This window comes from Apaloderma vittatum, unplaced genomic scaffold, assembly GCF_000703405.1.
Source record: "Apaloderma vittatum isolate BGI_N311 unplaced genomic scaffold, ASM70340v1 scaffold7629, whole genome shotgun sequence".
NCBI lineage: Eukaryota > Metazoa > Chordata > Aves > Trogoniformes > Trogonidae > Apaloderma > Apaloderma vittatum.
This window is the reverse complement of record NW_009733464.1, coordinates 11,312-28,881: the sequence shown is the minus strand read 5'-3', so window position 1 is coordinate 28,881 and position 17,570 is coordinate 11,312. Positions and strand designations below refer to the sequence as shown.

Sequence of the window (17,570 nt, the reverse complement as noted above, 5' to 3'; positions counted from 1 at the left end):
CAGATCTTTAAAACTCCTCCCTTCCCCTGGAGCTGCCTGAGCCTAAACCAAAGGGCGCTGCCATGAGTGGTTTGGTAGAAATGTTTCCTCGTGTTCACAGACCGGTACCGCTTGTGAGCTGAAGCCTGTCTCCTTCCCGCGGATGTATCTGGTGTGCTGAGGATGCCGCGGGTTGCTCGCTGGTAGGGCAGGCAGCAAAAATGCCGGGACATGGGCCGTGTCGCCTGGCTCTCGGTGCCTGGCCGCAGGGCCCCGCGGTGCCGACCTTCACCGCCGAGCCCGCCTTGTAACCAGGCAGTGCCCGCGCTGGAGGCGACACCGAGGGTTGCAGGCGTGGGGTGGGATGCACCTGCAGGGCGAACCGGAGTGGTTTGTTGTGACGGTCTCTCTCCCACTCAGTTAGGTTTCGCAAAAGGAGGAGTGTTGCAGGGTGGGTACGTTTAGATTTCTAGTGAAAAGGCCAGTATTAGCCTTCGGTAGCAGCCACTTCCTGTGCGTGGGACATCCTATTTCAAACCAAAAGCATTTGCATCTGCGTTCCCGGCCCGTGCGCTCCTGGTTTGTTCTCTTTATCGTCACAGCTCCCGTGTTTTACACACGGTGGCCCAAGTAACACCGGAGTTCCCTGAGCACTGTGGCAGGTGCGGAGGAGGGAGGGGGGTGGGGCTGTGCCATCTGTGTCCCAACACCGGAGTTCCCTGAGCACTGTGGCAGGTACAGAGATGGAAGTGGTGTGGGTCTGTGCCACCTGTGTCACAACTTGGATCTTTATGGGAGCTCATGATTCCAAGTTTGGGGAACTAATCTTTGTAAAAACTTGCTCTTTTTTCCCTGCTCGGGATAACCTGAAGTTGGATCAGGTCTGCTGCGTCCCCGCGCGGGTAGCCGTGCTGGTCCCGGGAGGGGAGCACAGCCCAGAGCAAGTGGAGAATGTGGGAGGTGGAGTGCTAGCGAGGGGGATCTCACGCCTTTGGCAGCAGTGCCTGTTTAACCAAATTACGAGACAAATCACAGAAGGAAGTATCGGCACCACGTTTCTCAAGCGTGAAAGTTGAGGTAAGGCAGCGATGGGCACGCGAGGGTGAGATGAATGGTTTGGCTGGGTTACACTGGCAAGAGGATTCCCACTGATGATCACTGACAGGAAAGACATGGAAGTGCTGAAGGTTCAGGCCCATCCATCCTGTTCCCCAGGACATGGGACTCCTTCTGCTCTGGGCTTTGTCCTTCCCGCCGTGCCCGGTGCTCTTGCTACTCGGCAGCGCCGAGCTGCGGGCAGGAGCCACCCGCCTGCACCAACAGTCACCGGTGCTGAAATACAAATGTCGGTAGCTCCAAGAACTTCCCCCAGCCCTTTCCTGTATTACTTTTCTGCCTAAAATGTGCTTTGGAGGACAAAGGATAATTGATACCGTGTATCCTTGCTACTCATGTGTTGCTTTAGAATAGCAGCTCCCAGACTGTAGTTTTGTTGGGTATTTTCATTCAGTCCTGTGCCCGAAAGAAGGGCTTCTGCTGTTCCTGCTGCTTCCCTGCTTCTCCTGTTTTCTCCTACGGCCGATGCAGGTGTTTGTGCACATGTGGCAAACCTGCTTCGGCTGCTCTCTGGCCCCTTCCCCCCGGAAAGCGTGGGGGGGGCTGCACAGCGTGGCAGCCGGACCCGCTTTAAGTGTTTTGATCCTGTGGTCACAGTCCCAAAGGCCGTAACAAGGACGAGGTTACGACCCCTCTGCGTGGGGATTATTAGCAGAGGACCTTGGGGATCTTTGCAGCGAAGTCTGAGATACTCGGGCGCTGCAGTGTCCTGTGGGGATTGGGGCAGAGCTGGGAATTCCCAATTTCTGGTTCTGAGACCAGCTCTCTGGGCCTGTGTCTTCACTGCTCTGCTTCAATTCCCCATCCAGGGAACGGATATCCCTCTCTTTTTCCCAATGCAGTGATGGTATTAATTGATTTGTTTAGCTTTTTCCTCACGTCTTGATCTCTTCCCACTCCCTGCCCTTCTTCCCACAGATAATCCTCCTGTCTTTGCTACAAACCTATGGCTCTCTTCAGCAAGTACTGATTTAACTTAAAATCAGCGTGAGGCTGCGACTGTTACTGCCCTGTGGGTACCAGTAACCTCACCCAGAGCTACCACTCCTCTTCCCAGGTCCAGACCCAGCCCAGCCTGTGATGTACCCGCCTGGCTGTGCCCTGAAGCTTGCTCAGTCCTTCCTGTCCTGTAGCTGGACCTGTCCCGGCCGAAGTCCCAAATGCAGGGTTTGCTGTGTGAGAAGTGATTGACATCACCTGCCTTCTTCCTGTTCTGGTCTTAAAGCCTTTTTCTTTCTTCAGGAAGAAAGTCGGTGAAAACTCATCTGCTGCGTAGGAGGAAAGAGATCCTAATGCGGAGAGCGCTGAACCTGGGATGGGGTCGTTGGACCTGGGGTAGACTAGACGTTAGGAAGAGGGTGGTGAGACCCTGGCCCAGGTTGCCCAGAGAGGTGAGGGAGGCTCCATCCCTGGAGACTTTCAAGGTCAGACTGGACGCGGCTCTGAGCAACCTGATCCAGCTGAAGATGTCCCTGCTCCCTGCAGGGGGGTTGGACTAGATCACCTTTAGAGATCCCTTCCAGCCCAACACATTCCATAATTCTATTATATGATTCTAAACTGAGCACCTGGTGCCACAAGCACCTCTCCAGCCCTGCCTGCCATGTGCTTCTCCTACTGCTCATGCAGCTGGGCACTTGAGCTAGAGAAGGGAACTGGAAATAAATAATTTTGGGGTTAGTTTTCAGCCTGTTTAGTTCCTTGATCCAACTCGATGTGTAGCTGCATAAATAATGCTCTTGGCGCTAGGAAAGTCCCGGGGGAGGCAGCATTGCCTCTGCTGGGGAGAGCTCGCAGTCAGGTTGTCTGCAAGGGATCCTGAAAGTGCACCCTGAGAGCAGCCTGACCCTTCAAGGCAGAGTCTACTTGTCCCTAAAACCTCACTGTTTTAGTATCTCATGCTGCACTTGAGGGGAGGAATATGAATTCTAAAATGGCTCTCTCAGGTGGGGCAGGGAGAACGTTTAGGAAGGCTCGGGGCCTGGTGGGGACAGCTGGAACCTCCTTCTGCCTGTGCCGTGAACCTGCTGCGTTAATTCACAAAGGTCAAGGGATCCCTCCGCGGGTTGTTTCACCGTCTCTAAGTTGGAAACAGAACCACCCAGAGGGCGACAGGGGATTGCAGGAGGGGGTTTGTTGTTGCTGCGGAGATGCTGTGGGATCTGTAAGCAAAGTCATCCTACAAACAGTGTGTTCATTTTTGCCTTTGTTACCCTTCATAAAAGGATAAACAACAGCACCTCTCAGTGGGCAACAGCAAGAGCACAGTGGGACCTCCACGCAAAATTTCACCAGACCAAACTCTTCCACAGGCTTTGTATATGTTGTCTGTTTTATCTAAAGTTTCCCTCTTACACTTTTCTCTGAAATGCCTGCAATAACTCCTGAGTTACAACAGAAGGCAGCCTTTGGTCTGAGATTTCCTTGCCCAAATGATGATGCACAACCTAACGCTCATCACCAGAATCTGCCGTTAGATGTCTCCGAGTGGCCCATTTTCGAGGGGATAATAGCTCCTATTCAAAACACTGGCATAAGAATTCTGTTCGAGTCAGCTTACGTTTCCCCCACAGCCTTGTGGTCGCCACTTGAAACAAGGATGCTGTTTAAAAAAAAATAATAATCGCATAGTGTAACACAACATTTGGAAAACGCCCCGTGCTGTTTTCAGAAAGAACAAGGCGGTGTTGGGCTTGACTCTGGGAAGCTCGTGATATTAATCGCTGCGGAAGCTCCTTTGCTGGGTTACATTCAGTTAATGGCATTTTGGACCCTTGTTTCCCTCGGGAGGATGAGTTTCTCCACTGACTGACTGGCCTCGCTGCGGGTGCCCGAGCGCGTGGTGGGGATCAGCTGAGCGGCCCCGGCTGCTGGCGTGGGGCTGGGCGGTGGGAGCGACCTGCGGTGCCTGTGCTCGAGGCTGCAGGTTCTGAGAGAGCTGCCGAGTGCCACCAGTACCGAAAACTGCCTGAGGACTCATCCTGTCCCTCTGACACACGGAGGATCCGCAGAGATTCGTTTTCTCTTGGTTTAATTTCGCTGTTGGTTAAGAGGGTTTATGTCCCCAAAGGGCCGTGCTGGTTCTGGTTCAGTTCAGCTTGTTTCTAATGCGTGTAAGATCGACTGGTTTTGGTGTAGTTTGAGTCAAACTTTGGCTATTGGCAGAGCCAGTTTGGTGAATTTATCAAGGCCAGTTCAAGATAGAACCACGTGAATGTAAGCTGCCTTTCCCCTTGTCCCTGCCAAGGGTTGCCTCCTCACCTGAGACATCGGAGCTGTGAGCCGGGGCGGCTGAAGAGCAATACACAGCCTGTTCTGGTTCCCCTGGAAAAGAGGGTGAAAGCTGGGGAGGGCTGAGAGCGATGCCAGCCTAACTCCGGTGTGATGTTCACCAGAAGCTGCCTCTTGCCTCTGCCAGCACCACCCCAGAGGAACAGTTTTGCCAGTGCTGGGGGTCAGAATCGCGCCCCTGAACGCAGGGCTCTGCTTCATCTGCTGCTCCCTGAGCTCTCGGCACACAGCTGGGTGTAAGAAGCGAGTAGGAGGCTGACAGGAGACCTTCTTGCTCTCTACAGCTACCTGAGAGGAGGTCGTAGTGAGGTGGGGTCGGTCTCTTCTCCCCAGTAATGAGCAGCAGGACGACAGGAGATGGGCTCACGTTGTGCCAGGGCAGGTTTAGGTTGGTTATGAGGAGGAATATCTTCTCCGAAAGGGAACATGGGTCAGTGGTGGCCCTGGCAGTGCTGGGTTAGTGGCCGGACTCGATGATCTTGAAGGTCTTTCCCAATCTAAATGATTCTACGATTCTATTTTCTCCAGAAGTGGGAAGTGTTTAAGAAGTGGGACTGACAGAGAAGGTAATTGGAGGAGCAGCCTGGCATAAAAGGCTGGCGGGGGAACAGGGTGTGGCGGAGCGGGAGTAAGGGCTGGGTGGAGGTAGAGGAGGCGGAAGGATGGAAGGAGTCGAGACTTCGCTGGCTCAAGTAGTGCAAATTCTGAAGATTCAATCTTGACGTTGGTTCTTTCTGCTGAGCTAGTGTGAGTAGCTGAATAAACACTAATTTTAATGACTGAGGCTCATGTTTTTTAACAAACCCCATCACGCTCGTGTAATATGGGAGAACTAATTACATCTGAATAATGCTTGCAATAAGTTAACATGCTTCTCACAGCGTTCTTCAGTGGTTTTAATCAACTTTATTTGTCTGCTTGCCTTTCTTCTCAGTGAAAATTGTCATCCGTGGGGACAGGAACACTGGGAAGACCACACTCTGGCACCGACTGCAGGGAAAGAAATTTATTGAGGAATATATCCCAACTCAGGAGATCCAAGTCACCAGCATCCACTGGAATTATAAAAGTAAGATGGAAGAGGGTGGAGGGAGTGACAGTCATGGGACGGTGCCTTGGGGCAGAAATTCCACAGCAGCATCGTTTGCTTTTTTCCTTCTATGTCTGCTTGGGAGATAAAATGGTCTCTCATCACTCTTGTTATTTTAATTTATAATTCACAGTTTCTCAGTCATGTTTTTAATAAAACTTCAGAAACCGTAGAAGTGCTAAAGGATAGGTCTTTGGAAGCTGCAAGTCGAGGAAAGTGTTAAATAGGTGATGCGAAAGCTTTGAAATATTTGTGATGCACTCGTTAAGGAAAACAGGCTTATTACGGAAATCATCTCTGAGGCCAGCCCTGCTTTTGGTGTTACTGTGTTGTGTAGAAGTGAATAGCACGGTGCAAACTAGTTTTTTTACTGATTAAATTCCAAAGAGCCGTCCTATAACTGGTGAAGGTTGTGTTTTAAAAATGATTGTAGTGCTGATAGCTCTGGGCTGACTTACTGAGGCGCATCAGTAGCTTTTTTTAAGCACTTGTTTGAGTCGGAGAGATGAGGTGTGAATGTTTTTTTTCTCCCCATCTGCTCTGACAGTATCAAGAGGCTACCAAAGCCCTGGATCTCGCCTGGAGAGGAGGCTGCGAGTGTTGGAATTGCGTAAGGCTGTGATTCAGCGGTGCTTTCAGTCTCGCGTTCAGGTTCCCCATCAAAAATGCCCCAGCCTTGTGGGGTGAGCTGCGGATTCTGTAGGAACGTGCTCTGTAAGACTGATTTTGCTTAAAAAAGACAAAACAAAAAAAGGTCAGCAGTTATTCTCCCATTATCAGGCATCATCCGTCTGCACCGCTCTGACCTTTTGTCAAGTCAGAGCTGGGAAAACCCCCACAAACTGTGCGGTTTGGGTAAACGCCAAACTGGGTGCATTCGCCAATCACGTTTTTGTTGCTGGGTGATACCAGGATGCCCAGGTCTGGTGGTGAGGGTGACGGAGCCCTAGGATGTGTTCCCCAGCGGTCGGCCTCGGCACGGCGCGTTCTCCGTCTCCGCTGCCTTCCTGGGCTTCAGCGTGAGGAGAGCGAGCAGGCGCCGCTGTGGTCACCAGGGTTCTGGAGGCTCTCGTGCCCGTGTGAAGACAGGCTTCCGCGTGGGTCAGCTCCCTCCTGACAGGAGCTGGAAAGGTTTGCGAGGGTGGGCGGTTGGGATCTACCTCGGATGGGGGAGAGGAGCGGGTCATCCTTGCTCAGGACAGCCGGCGGTTTTCTCTCTCTCGGGGTCGGATGTTGAGCTAAGCCTGACATCACGGGTTTTCAGATTGTTTCACGGGACTCTCTGTGTGACCATGATGCGAAGGCGTGCCTGACAGCTTCTGCATTTCCTTACAAAGTATCTTTATTTTGGGTACCATCTTCCAGATGTTCTGCCTGACAGTTGGCCCGAGGCATTGACAGGTCCGTGGTGTTCCTGCCGTGGTGTTCCTCCTCTGCAGCCAAACCTCCATCGCGTTGGATTTTAGCTGTGGCATCCTTCCACCCCGCCACACTCCTCTTCCTCTCTCTCAGAGTATCAGCCTCGCGGTTATTGGTGTGTGAATGTAGAGCTTGCAAGTTGTTGCACCTCCAAAATCACACTTGAATGCTTCAGCCTGTGCAGACGGAGGTTGGAGTAAGAAAAGGAACACCTCTTTCTGAGATACTCAAGCCTGAGGAGTGCACTGATTGGTAATGGGGGGTTTCTGCCGTGTTGCAGGTAAAATCTTCAGAGTTCGGTTTCCTGTCTCATCAGCTTAGGGAATACAAGTGCTGTTTGCAAACACAGCCCACATTTGATTTTTAAGAGGCTTATTCATAGCTAATTGTTTTTGTCTACGTGAACAGGAATACAAAATGCATTTAGACAGATTTTTGTATCCCTGCAAAAAGGTGTTTGGAGAAAGATCCGATCGTCTCCCGTGTTCCTGCATATTTTAGGGACTGTTTGTTCTCTCCCTGAGCTGCGGCTCAGACACTGGCTTTTCCAACATGGACGCGACCCGGGGTAGAAAACAGCAATTCTGGAGGCTGCCTCTTGCAGTGTGGTGGTAACCGCAGGTGTGGTTCTGATTTTTAGCGCTTGGTTCTAACGTTGGTGTGATACGTGTCTGTAGAGCTTGCCGGTCAGAGTTGGCAGCAGTGGGTACACGCAGGGATGGACTTTTCCCAAGGTGCAGTGGTGCTGAGCTAGTCGAAACATCTGGAAAGCCGTAGGTGAAATTGTGCCTTTCATTGTGAAACATTGCATTCTTAGTAGTAATTTCCAGCAGCGTAGGAAATTCTGTGCTGACCTTCTTAAAACTTGCTTTAAAAAAATAACCCCCTTTTTCAGAAATGTTCTAAGGTCCATTTCCTGCTCTGAAAATTTTCCATCCGAGATGGGTGATGTGGGCGCTCCGAGAAATTGGCTCAGATCTAATTAACGCCCTGTTGGCCGAGTTAATCTGTACAGGAGAAATGAAGTTTGTTTTTCCTATGATCCTGCTCTCAAGCTACCCTGAATAAACATTCTGAGGTAGCTGGCAGCAAATATTTACGGTTGTTAATTAAATCGCTGTCAAATATTGAAGGATTCTTAAATTGCTGGATATTAGAAGATTCACATTTTAGAGGTGAAACATATACCAGCTTGTCGTGTCTTCAGAAAATTTATACTGGAGGGTTTAATAAAGGTAGAGGAATGTGAATTACTTCTTCCTACTTACATTGAACGAAATTACTTTTCTGTGCCAGTTGTCTCTGTAGTGGTTGTTTGTACTTTCCGTGTCCACGTAAGGAGTTACTGTTCCTGACCTAACGACTGCTTTTTTAGATTATGCCAGTCTCCGGTTTTATTCTCTGCCTGGCAGTCTCGGAGAGGGAGTTGGAAATAAAAACTGGCAACTACTTCCGTTCAGATGCTTTGAGTGCTTTACAGATGGGTGTGAGGAATGGCAGAGCTGCTCTGCTCGGTAGGGTTTGTGATCCAGAGCGTATGAAGTGAATCCTGGAATTGCGTGAGAGTAAATATGTCTGGGAGCCCGTGAATAAAGCCAGAAAGCGGGGATTTATTTTTTTAAAATGAGCTTTCTTGCCGTTGGCGTCTTCTCTCGCCTCTTCTCCTTTCTTCTGGAAAAGCAATGCCTTAATGTGCCGCTGGCTGCAGGGTGCAGAGCCAGAGAGCAGCCTGGTGTAGATCTTTGGGGTGGTTGGATCTGTGGTTTGTGCTAATCCCAGCTGGGGAGCTGAAGGGATGACTTGGCACTCCTTGCCTCCCAGAGCTGTTCAGGGGAAACGCTGCCGCGTGTGAGTCATCCCCAAACCAAGGCAGCAGCACTGAAGTAATTATCCCCGTGTGTGTTCAGGATAATCAGAGACGAGGCTGGTGATGAAGAGGAAGAACCTACTGGTGATGAGCCTGCAGGAGCACTGGTACCACCAGGAGGAAAACCCACAAGGAGAAATGGTTTTCTTGGATCTCATGCAGTCAGTTTGGCTGGCTGAGGGAGCTGGGGTTGTTCAGCTTGGAGAGGAGAAGGCTCCGGGGTGACCTCATAGCACCTGCCAGCCCATGGAAGGGGCTGCAGGGGGGCTGCAGAAGGGCTTTTTACAGGGGCCTGGAGTTACAGGACAAGGGACAATGGCCTGAAACTGCAGGGGGGCAGATTTAGATTAGATATAAGGAAGAAATTCTTCCCCATGAGAGCGGTGAGGCACTGGCACAGGTTGGCCAAGGAGCTGTGGATGCCCCATCCCTGGAGGTGTCCAAGGCCAGGCTGGATGGGGCTTGGAGCAACCTGGGCTCTGCCCCACAGAGAGGTGTCCCTGCCCACAGCAGGGGGGTTGGAACGAGGTGATCCTCAGGGTCCCTTCCAGCATTAACCATTCTGCGATTCTGTGAATCTGTTGTTAAAATTCCCTGCTTCCCCTCAGACAGAAGGGTGTAGAGCAGGTCTTTGTGGTCAGACTCCTCAGCTCTCAGGGCGCGGTGCTCTCAGCAGGGTGTCCGTACTGCGGAACAAATCTTAATTCACTGAGGGTGCATTTGGTGTCCGGGTAAGGAGGTGGAGATCTCGAGTTCAGGAGCCAAGTCCCACACTGGCTGCTGGGTCACTGCCCGTCACCCCACCCCTGCACACTGGCTGTGCTGAGGTGGGGTTCCAGCCCCCCTGTGGTAACGCTCACGTACTGCTAGAAAGAGTGAGTAGCGCTGCTTCTTCTCTCCAACCATCCCCTGTCCTTTGCCAGAACATCTTGACTCTTGGAAGGCACCGGGGTTGACTTTGCTGGTCTGACAGCAGCAGCGCTGCCAGTCCCAGCTGCAGGGGGTGAATTTGGGGTTGCCCTGCACCCGGAGCCGCTCACGCCCCAGGGAGAGCTCCTGGGCTGTGAGTAGCGGCCGTACGTGGGTGGCAGGTGAGCGAGTAACGGGGAGCGGTCAAACTTCAACCATGCCTGGCTTGATGGTCTGTGCAGATACTCAGGGAAGGAATTAATTTGGGGAGTTGAACCGTTCCAGCAGAGGTTTCGGGGCTGCTGTACACCGGTTGTGTTTTCAGTCCCTTCCCAGCGGGGGCTGCGCTGGCCGAGCATCGCGCTGTGCCCGGCTGCGCCACTGGCACAGAGGAACTCGCTGTGACAAAAAACAGAGGCTGGTTTTGCTTCATGCGTGAATGCAAAATAGATCCTTCCCCAGAAGCAAAGAGTCAAAGTTTTCCTTTATTCATAATCTGTCGTTACAATATTTGGAAATGTTTAAGTTAAGCCAGCAGTGAATTCTGTGGAGGAAATGTTTCCTGGCTTGACAGGGGCACTTAGTCAAGTTCTCTTGCCATCCCGTGAGATTATTTTCTACTCTGAGATGTTCAGACCTGCTCCAAGTATAAAGTTTTGCTTTGTAGCCTGTAGCATTTCCAAAACCCAACTGTTTCCTGGAGCAACGTCATGAAGACCGGGCGGCTTATTTGGATTCAACAGAAACATCTAAGCAAAGCTGCCCTCCCTCGCGCCGTCTGAAAGTTGAGCTGCTCGCAGTCAGGACCTGGGAGCATAGTTAGGATTTCATAGAATCATAGAATCACAGACTGGCCTAGGCTGGAAGGGACCTTAGAGATCATCTAGTCCAGCCTCCCTGTTTTGGGCAGGGACACCACCTCTCGACTAGATCAGACAACACATGGGGACCGAGCGGGATTTGGGCTGTCTTGGTTCAGAGTTTAGCAACTTAAATATTCATGTGTTGCTGCTCATAATTTACTGATGCTGCGGCTCATTAAGAGGCAAAATTGCTCTTAATACCTTATTTTTCACAAACTGCAACTTGGAATTTGCAGAAGGACTGGATTTCCATAGCCACAGGGCTGGCTGCACTCTCCATCACGTTCATGTGAAAATGTTATTAGTAAGGTTTATCTTCCTTGAGTGTGTGTATTCCTTTTTTTATTCAATTGTACACCTGGCTGATAGACAAGACTTTGATCTCCAAATTAAATTTTTGTATTTTTTGGAAAGAATATGGAATCCTCTCTGTGTTAAGAGTCTACACAGAATGTTTAGAACATGCTTTGAATCTGACCTAAAACATGGAGGAAATGGAGCTATTGCTTCTGTGACTAGTAGGAGACTTCCAGAAGTTCTCTTCCTTCAAGCACTGGGCCTTCTGCTTATTATGTTTGAGTTTTAATTCATTCATTTAATACATTCATCTGTTTGGCCATTTTGACATTCATCTGTTGGTCATTTTGCCAAAACCCTCTTCTAACCCTTTGTGTTCTTCTTGTGCTTTTAGCCACTGACGATATTGTTAAAGTTGAAGTCTGGGATGTAGTTGACAAAGGTAAGATTTCTAACTTCCTTTCTAATGGAGATGTATTGTTCTTTCTCAGTTTTAATTAATAACTGACATGGAATTCAGAAATACCCACTTCTATTGTAGAAAATCATCTGTATTTGTTTTTTTCAAGTGCATGGATGTTACTTCCTGAAAAATATGAAGAAAAAGGAGGGAGAGGAATCTCCTGCGCTAGAGCCCGTTATTTGAAATCTGAATGTCAGATAAAGTCCAATATTCAGAAGCAGTTGTTCCATGGGCTCCGTGACAGATGAAATAGTCTGCTGCTTAGTGAATTCACATTCTCTGAACTTTATTATAAACTTCATCTTCTCTCCTTTATAGTTTTATATATGTTCAGGCAGCTACTGAGTTCTTTGTTCTGTTTATAAAAGTCCTTGCTGAGCTGTTTTTGAAAGGAATGCTATTGTTAAATTGATGAAATGTTATCTGCAGTGGGTAATGTATGCAGGAGGGAAGGATAAAAGAGAAGCCAAGAAGCCAATTACTTAAATTCACTTAGAACAGAAAATGCAATATATTTAATCCAAAGTCTTTTCTCAGTGCTTAGCCAAGGGAAGCATTACGAGGTATAAATACATTTTTCATTAGTTTGGCAGAGTATAAAATTATATTTTACAAAAAAATAAAAACAACCCCCCAAACACGTATGTGAAGACCCGATCTGGATGCAGCGCGAATCTGTCTGCAGCAGCATCTTTTGCTGGAAGGGGCTGGGCTTCACACGTCAACCTTGGCAGCCCCTTCTGTAGCCCCACACGCAGATACTTTGGGGCTTTTAGGAGGCGTTTTGTACGAGCCACGCTGGGCACAAGAAGTGCACGGGGGAGGAAAAGTAATTTTGTGTGTTAGTTAAGTTGTATTTGAAATAACAAAGGTACTTAAAGGTAGCAACTCTAGGTCAGAAGCATAATGGAGCCTTTAGGTTAAACTTGAGCCAGTAACTTCAAGTGAAAATCCTGGGCGCTTTAGCTCCTTATTCTTTTAAACCCTACTTTTCGCAGCGTAGACAGAACTGTGCTTAGGTCAGGGTTACTGCTGAAGACCGTCTGATTAGAGTCTGGCTTTCAGATCCTGGGATGACATGTGCAGGGCTGGATTTGGAGCACAGCAGCTGTTTTCTCGCTGCCTTGCAACTTTGTATGAATAGATAGACAGTTAATTTGGGAATCATGTGGTTCCAGCACTTATTTCTGTGAATGGCTTCCCGGAGCAGTCATCTTCTCACTGGAGACTTGTAATTTTTTTTTTGGCAAAGCGGATTGGAATTCGATACGTGCAGATGTTGGTAACAGCTCTTCTGATACCGCTTTCATTTCTGACAGAGGAGCATATGTTAGAAATCTCAAGGGACTCTCCTCTCTCTGCTTTACTTTCTTTTGAATTAAAACTCATCATGTTAAGATCCCGACTTGCGGGCCACGGTTCTGTATTTTTATGTAATCACACATCCTTAATCGATGCAGCGTAAAACTTCAGATCACTGTGACGTAACAAAATCCAACCCTTTCCTGTTGCCATCGTGTTGCAGATTCTCGATGTGTACAAATTAACATGCAAATTAACCATTACGAGCTTGCTTATATCCAACTTTCATCTTAATGTTTTCTCTTGACGTTTTTGTTCTTCCTTCTGTACACTCAGGACAAAAAATCCTCCTGCGTGATGCTTTGGGTGAGAGCGACGCTGATCTAGGCTCTAGACTTCTAGTAGTGAAGTACCCAGTGCTGCTGCAGCGTAGTGCAGACATGACCTGCTCCTCCTTTTTTTTTCCTTGCCTGCCAGGTCCTGGCTATTGTGCATATTTAGAGTTGTGCAGAACGCTGCCTTTATCAGGCTGGGTTTGAAACTGGCAAAAAATGCAGATTCTGAACATGCGTTTGAAGACACGTTGTTTTCCAGGCTAAACGTTTTTTTGCCAATGTCTCCCCATTTTGGAATAATTGGTTCTTGTTAGAGAAAATGAAAAGGCCTCTACTTAAATTACGATGTTTGAAAATGTATTGACAGCCCGCTGTGGGGCTGTAGCTAGATTGTCTGGAAGATGTATCCATGAACTGCAGTTTTCAACTTTAGTCTTATAAAGCAGCTCCAGCCTCTCCTCTGCTCCACCGTGCTTCTGCTCTTCATGTCTGGGTGTGAATGCGCCCGGGAGGATTTGCAGAACCTCGATAAGTCACACCCTGAGTAGCTTCAGGTGCCGTTTTGCCCTGAAGCTGACCGTGGCTTCCTGCAGCGGTGTTTCTCCTCGCCCTTCCCGGCAGCGTGCTGCCCCGTCCTCGTGAGCTCAGCAGCGTGCTGTGATTTTTCCCTCCAGCCGGTGTTAGGAGTGCGGGCGGCAGCGCTCTTGGCCAGGCGGTGCCTCGGTGGCAGGTGTTCAGCTGGGAAGCACGGGGAGAAGACTTGGGGCAAAAGCTTTGCCGGGAGGTTGGCCAGTGCGCTGGCACAGGGGGCGACGGCACCGCTCTGCTGTACAGCTCCTCCGGCCTTCTCCGGGACTCTTGGGGATTTCTTTGTTTGAATGTGCCAGCCTCCCTCAGAGAGCGGGGCTTGTTAGTGTAACGATGCCGTTTGTTAAAATCTCCACAACTCGAGCTTGCCCCCAGCTATGGGTTGTGCTGAATTTTGTGTGTACTAAGAACCATCTCCTTTGGTGCCCTTGGAGCTCAGGGAGGGCAGGAGAGAGATCGCTCAGCAGGAGTCCCAGGCCTGACTCATCTTTCTGGCTTTGCAGCAAGTTGTGTAACCGCTGCAGGTCATAAAGCTGAAACAGATCCGGAATGCAAAGAAGCTGCTCGAATGCAGTTGATTCAAGAGCAGATCTGATCTCCTGCCTTGTAACTTCTGCTTGTTTAGTTCCTGCATCTTTTCCCAGACGCTAACTGAAGGAATCAAACGCTGGTTTCTCCTGTTGCCCCCAAAACAGTGTAAACTCTTACCCTCCTATTGGAGCTTCCTTTCCTCTCCCTGCCCCTTCACTCCTCTCCCTCTCAGAGGTGTACTGCAAGAAGAAGGAAAGATAAGAATTAATATTTCTATTATTGTCAGATGTCTTAAATTAGATAACACTGTGGTTGCCAACATTCTAGACGTATTTTCAAGCGGTGAACAGAAGCATCTCCCTCATGCTGTGGACAGCGTTGGCTGGCAAAGCTCTACTGAATCCTTCCTATCCTGCAACAAAACTGAGGGTCCCTGGGGGTGCAGAGGCTCTGGGGTGCTGACCATGAACCCAGCCTTCTGGCGCTGAGTAAGAGCTGCCCTGCAGGCTTCGGGGCACCGCTGCAGGGCTGTTTGGTTTCAGTGCTGGTACGCCCGTACACAGGATCAGTCAGCGTTCCGAGTAGAGGAGCCGGGCGATCGCAGCTTTCTGATTGAGGCTCCTACATTACACATCAGTGCAACCTTAAAGACAGGACCTTGCTCGTAAAACAACACGATCTTCATTGTGCGTTTGCCTCCCTGGGCCGAATTGCATCTTTTCGCTACCGATATCTTGTTATGTGACTCGTCCTGCAGTTTGGGTTCCAAAAATAGGCACTGTGCATGAATACATACACACATGCGCTTTTCAGCTCGGTGACTCCTTTACAGCTGACCTCCTTTACAGCAGTGATGAGCATCGTGTAAGAATATTACTCATTCCTCTTGATACACACATAAAGCCATAAGCAGGGAGAGGCGTGCGAGTCCTGTGTTCGGTCTCGAGGCATTGGTTGTAAATGTGTCTGGGTTAGAAAGACACCTGAATAGTGTTTGTGGTTGCTCAGGCTTCTGTTTCAATACCTAGAAATTCCGGTTATGCTGTAGCAGTAACTGCAGAAATAGTGGGTTTGACATTCCGAGAAGCCACACGGATGCCACTGAATGAAGCGAATTTAATTGAAGTGGGAAAAGGCATGCATGGCCCGGACAGCCCACACCTTCAGTTGCACTGGGAAAAATCAGAGCCCCTACTCGGATCATCCAGGGAAACACGTTGTGTTGGTGGGAGAGGATCAGGATGAATATTTCTGCTGCTTTCGGACGTCAACAAGTGGCACAAGGGGGGGCAAGCATGTTGCAGTGATGTGCAGAAGCACCCACCAGACACGCTGTCAGAGCGCAGGGACTGCAATATCCTGCTGCATTAGAATTTCCATTAATGTAGTTCATAACTCTTTATCCTTGACCTGCGTGCAAAAAGAATGAAGCGCTTTGTTTCACCTGCAGAGTCTGGCAGAACTGTGAATTTTGCAGGTGGTCATTCCGTGTTGATCAGGAGAGTTGGAGGTTTGGTGGAAGCAGAGTCAACAGGAGGGGTTTTTGTGGCTGCATCCAAGTTGCCAGCATGTTCTGTTGTCAGCGACATGGGGAATTTCTAGAAATTATGAGAAGCAATTCCAGTTCTCTGCCATTATACTTCAGTTAACTCATTGTTTTGTAGACCAGGAAGATCCAGAACAAGTTAATTCAGGCGGACAGTTCTTAATCACTCGCAGTAACATCTGGAAGATATTTGGTGTCTCTAAAAGGTAACTCCAGAGCTCTCAGGGTTAGTCATCATGCAGTGCTCGGCATTTGATAAAGCTCTGGAAGCTGCTATATGGAGATGGAGTTTAAACAATACCTGGGGAGTGAGGACAGATGTGTCCGTGCTAAGATTCTTTGGCAGCAGATGGAAGAAGATGTCCTCACTCTTACATACGGAGACTCCTGGCAAACCTCAGTGCCGAGCGTCTACAGCAGAAGATGCCGTTAGCTGGCAGGCACTCTGCTCATCACAGCTACACACACGCAGTGTCCTTTTCTTGGGCTGCCAGGGCTGCAGACTTTAAGATTTTGGAAACCCAGTTACAGTAGAACTGATGTAACGCAGATTTTCAGGGAGCCTGAGATTTGCAAACACTGAGGCATGCCGAGACAAATGCCGGTTTGTGAACTTACCCAGCGCAAACTGAAGCTGTAAGAAAAGGGAGAAGTCTTGGGGGACCTGCCCTTCAAGCGTAAGGGCCGTGTTTTAGCATGTGCCTTTGAGGAAGCAGATGAGTTGGAGACAAACCTGTAGATCCCTCCAGATGGGATTCTGGCTGTGGGACTGCAGGGTGAGCACCTGGTGTGGTTTTCTAGTGTCTTCTCCACATGTTTAGCTTGTTGCCTCTTGCACTTTTCCTGGGAGTTAATCAGAGTTTTGCCTGTCCTCCAGCTGCTTTTTGTCTACGTGTCTCAGGATCTTTGGATGGTGCCTCTGGAGGATTTTCTTCCTGCACCTTGGCTGGTGGGGACCAGACCTGACCCTCTGGCTCTGGCCTTTCACGCACGTGTTGGCTGCCTCTCCTCTATTTCAAGCCCTCTTGCCACGATTTATTTTTGATTTTGCTTGCATTTTCACGTGTAGAAGTTCCATCTGTCTTTTGGCTGTTACATTCTCACAGTCACCTGCCACCTCACCCCCCTTGTTTTTGTTTTTTGTGGTCCCAAGTCAGCCCAAAGCACCTGATGAGCTCCGAGACCACATTTATTTGCAGGACTGCTTGCTGCAGGTTGGTGACACGGCCCAGGAACATCGCAGCATCGCACAGGAGGGCTGCGAGCTGGTCAGTCATGGCAGCCCCACGATCTCTTGGCTCTTCAGCATTACTCCAACAAAAAGAGCGACAAAGCAGCTTCCCTTTGGGGTCAGGGAGTGCACCAAACCCTGTGTCGTTCAGTGACTGCGACTTTATGCTCTGAAGGGTGGGGTTTAAGCTGTGCCAGACTGTCTTCCTGTTCACCTTGGAATTAGACTAGCTGGTACTCTTGAGCAGGGTAGCTGGTATTCCTCAGCAAGGCGTGCTTGTCCCGGCCCTCCTCCCTCCCCATGCTTTTAGTAGAAGTCAGAACTGCTTTAAGGTCATGTTCAAAATGTCATGGTCCTGCCCAGACCCATCCTGGAGTTCTCTGCCCAACGTAACGCTTTTTCTTTTTTTTTTTTTTTTAAAACAATTCTTTTTAAGGAAAATGCAAAAAACGAGGAGATGGCTTGAAACTGGAAAATGACCCTCAGGAGGTGAGTCACCTTGAAAACGGATGTCTGCCTCTTAGCAGGAGGCCTTTGGTCCACGGAGAGTAAGTTCTATATTTGTTTCCACTTCAAGGCTGGCCTGGCAGGCGCACGCGGGGCAGTGTGATCCCTGACCCTCTTCACTCCTTTACCCAGTGCATTTTATCCTGGTTCGTGCCCTCGCCACAACTTCCCTGCTGATTCCATTCTGCCTTTTGGGAATGGCTGTGCCCCAGATGTTTCCTTGGCAGCCCAGGGGC

General features: G+C 49.5%; 1 protein-coding gene across 1 annotated transcript in view; it reads left to right on the top strand.

The window, feature by feature from the left end:
• Positions 1 to 3,463: 3,463 nt before the first annotated feature.
• Positions 3,464 to 17,570, top strand: part of LOC104278800 (rab-like protein 6) — a gene marked incomplete at its 3' end in the record, with an annotated part of 23,582 nt that continues 9,475 nt past the window's right edge. Inside the window, exons 1-4 of the mRNA XM_009875894.1 lie at positions 3,464 to 3,521; positions 5,321 to 5,455; positions 11,226 to 11,273; positions 17,264 to 17,316. Coding sequence (XP_009874196.1) covers positions 3,464 to 3,521; positions 5,321 to 5,455; positions 11,226 to 11,273; positions 17,264 to 17,316 — 294 coding nt within the window. The remainder of the gene's footprint in view (positions 3,522 to 5,320; positions 5,456 to 11,225; positions 11,274 to 17,263; positions 17,317 to 17,570) is intronic.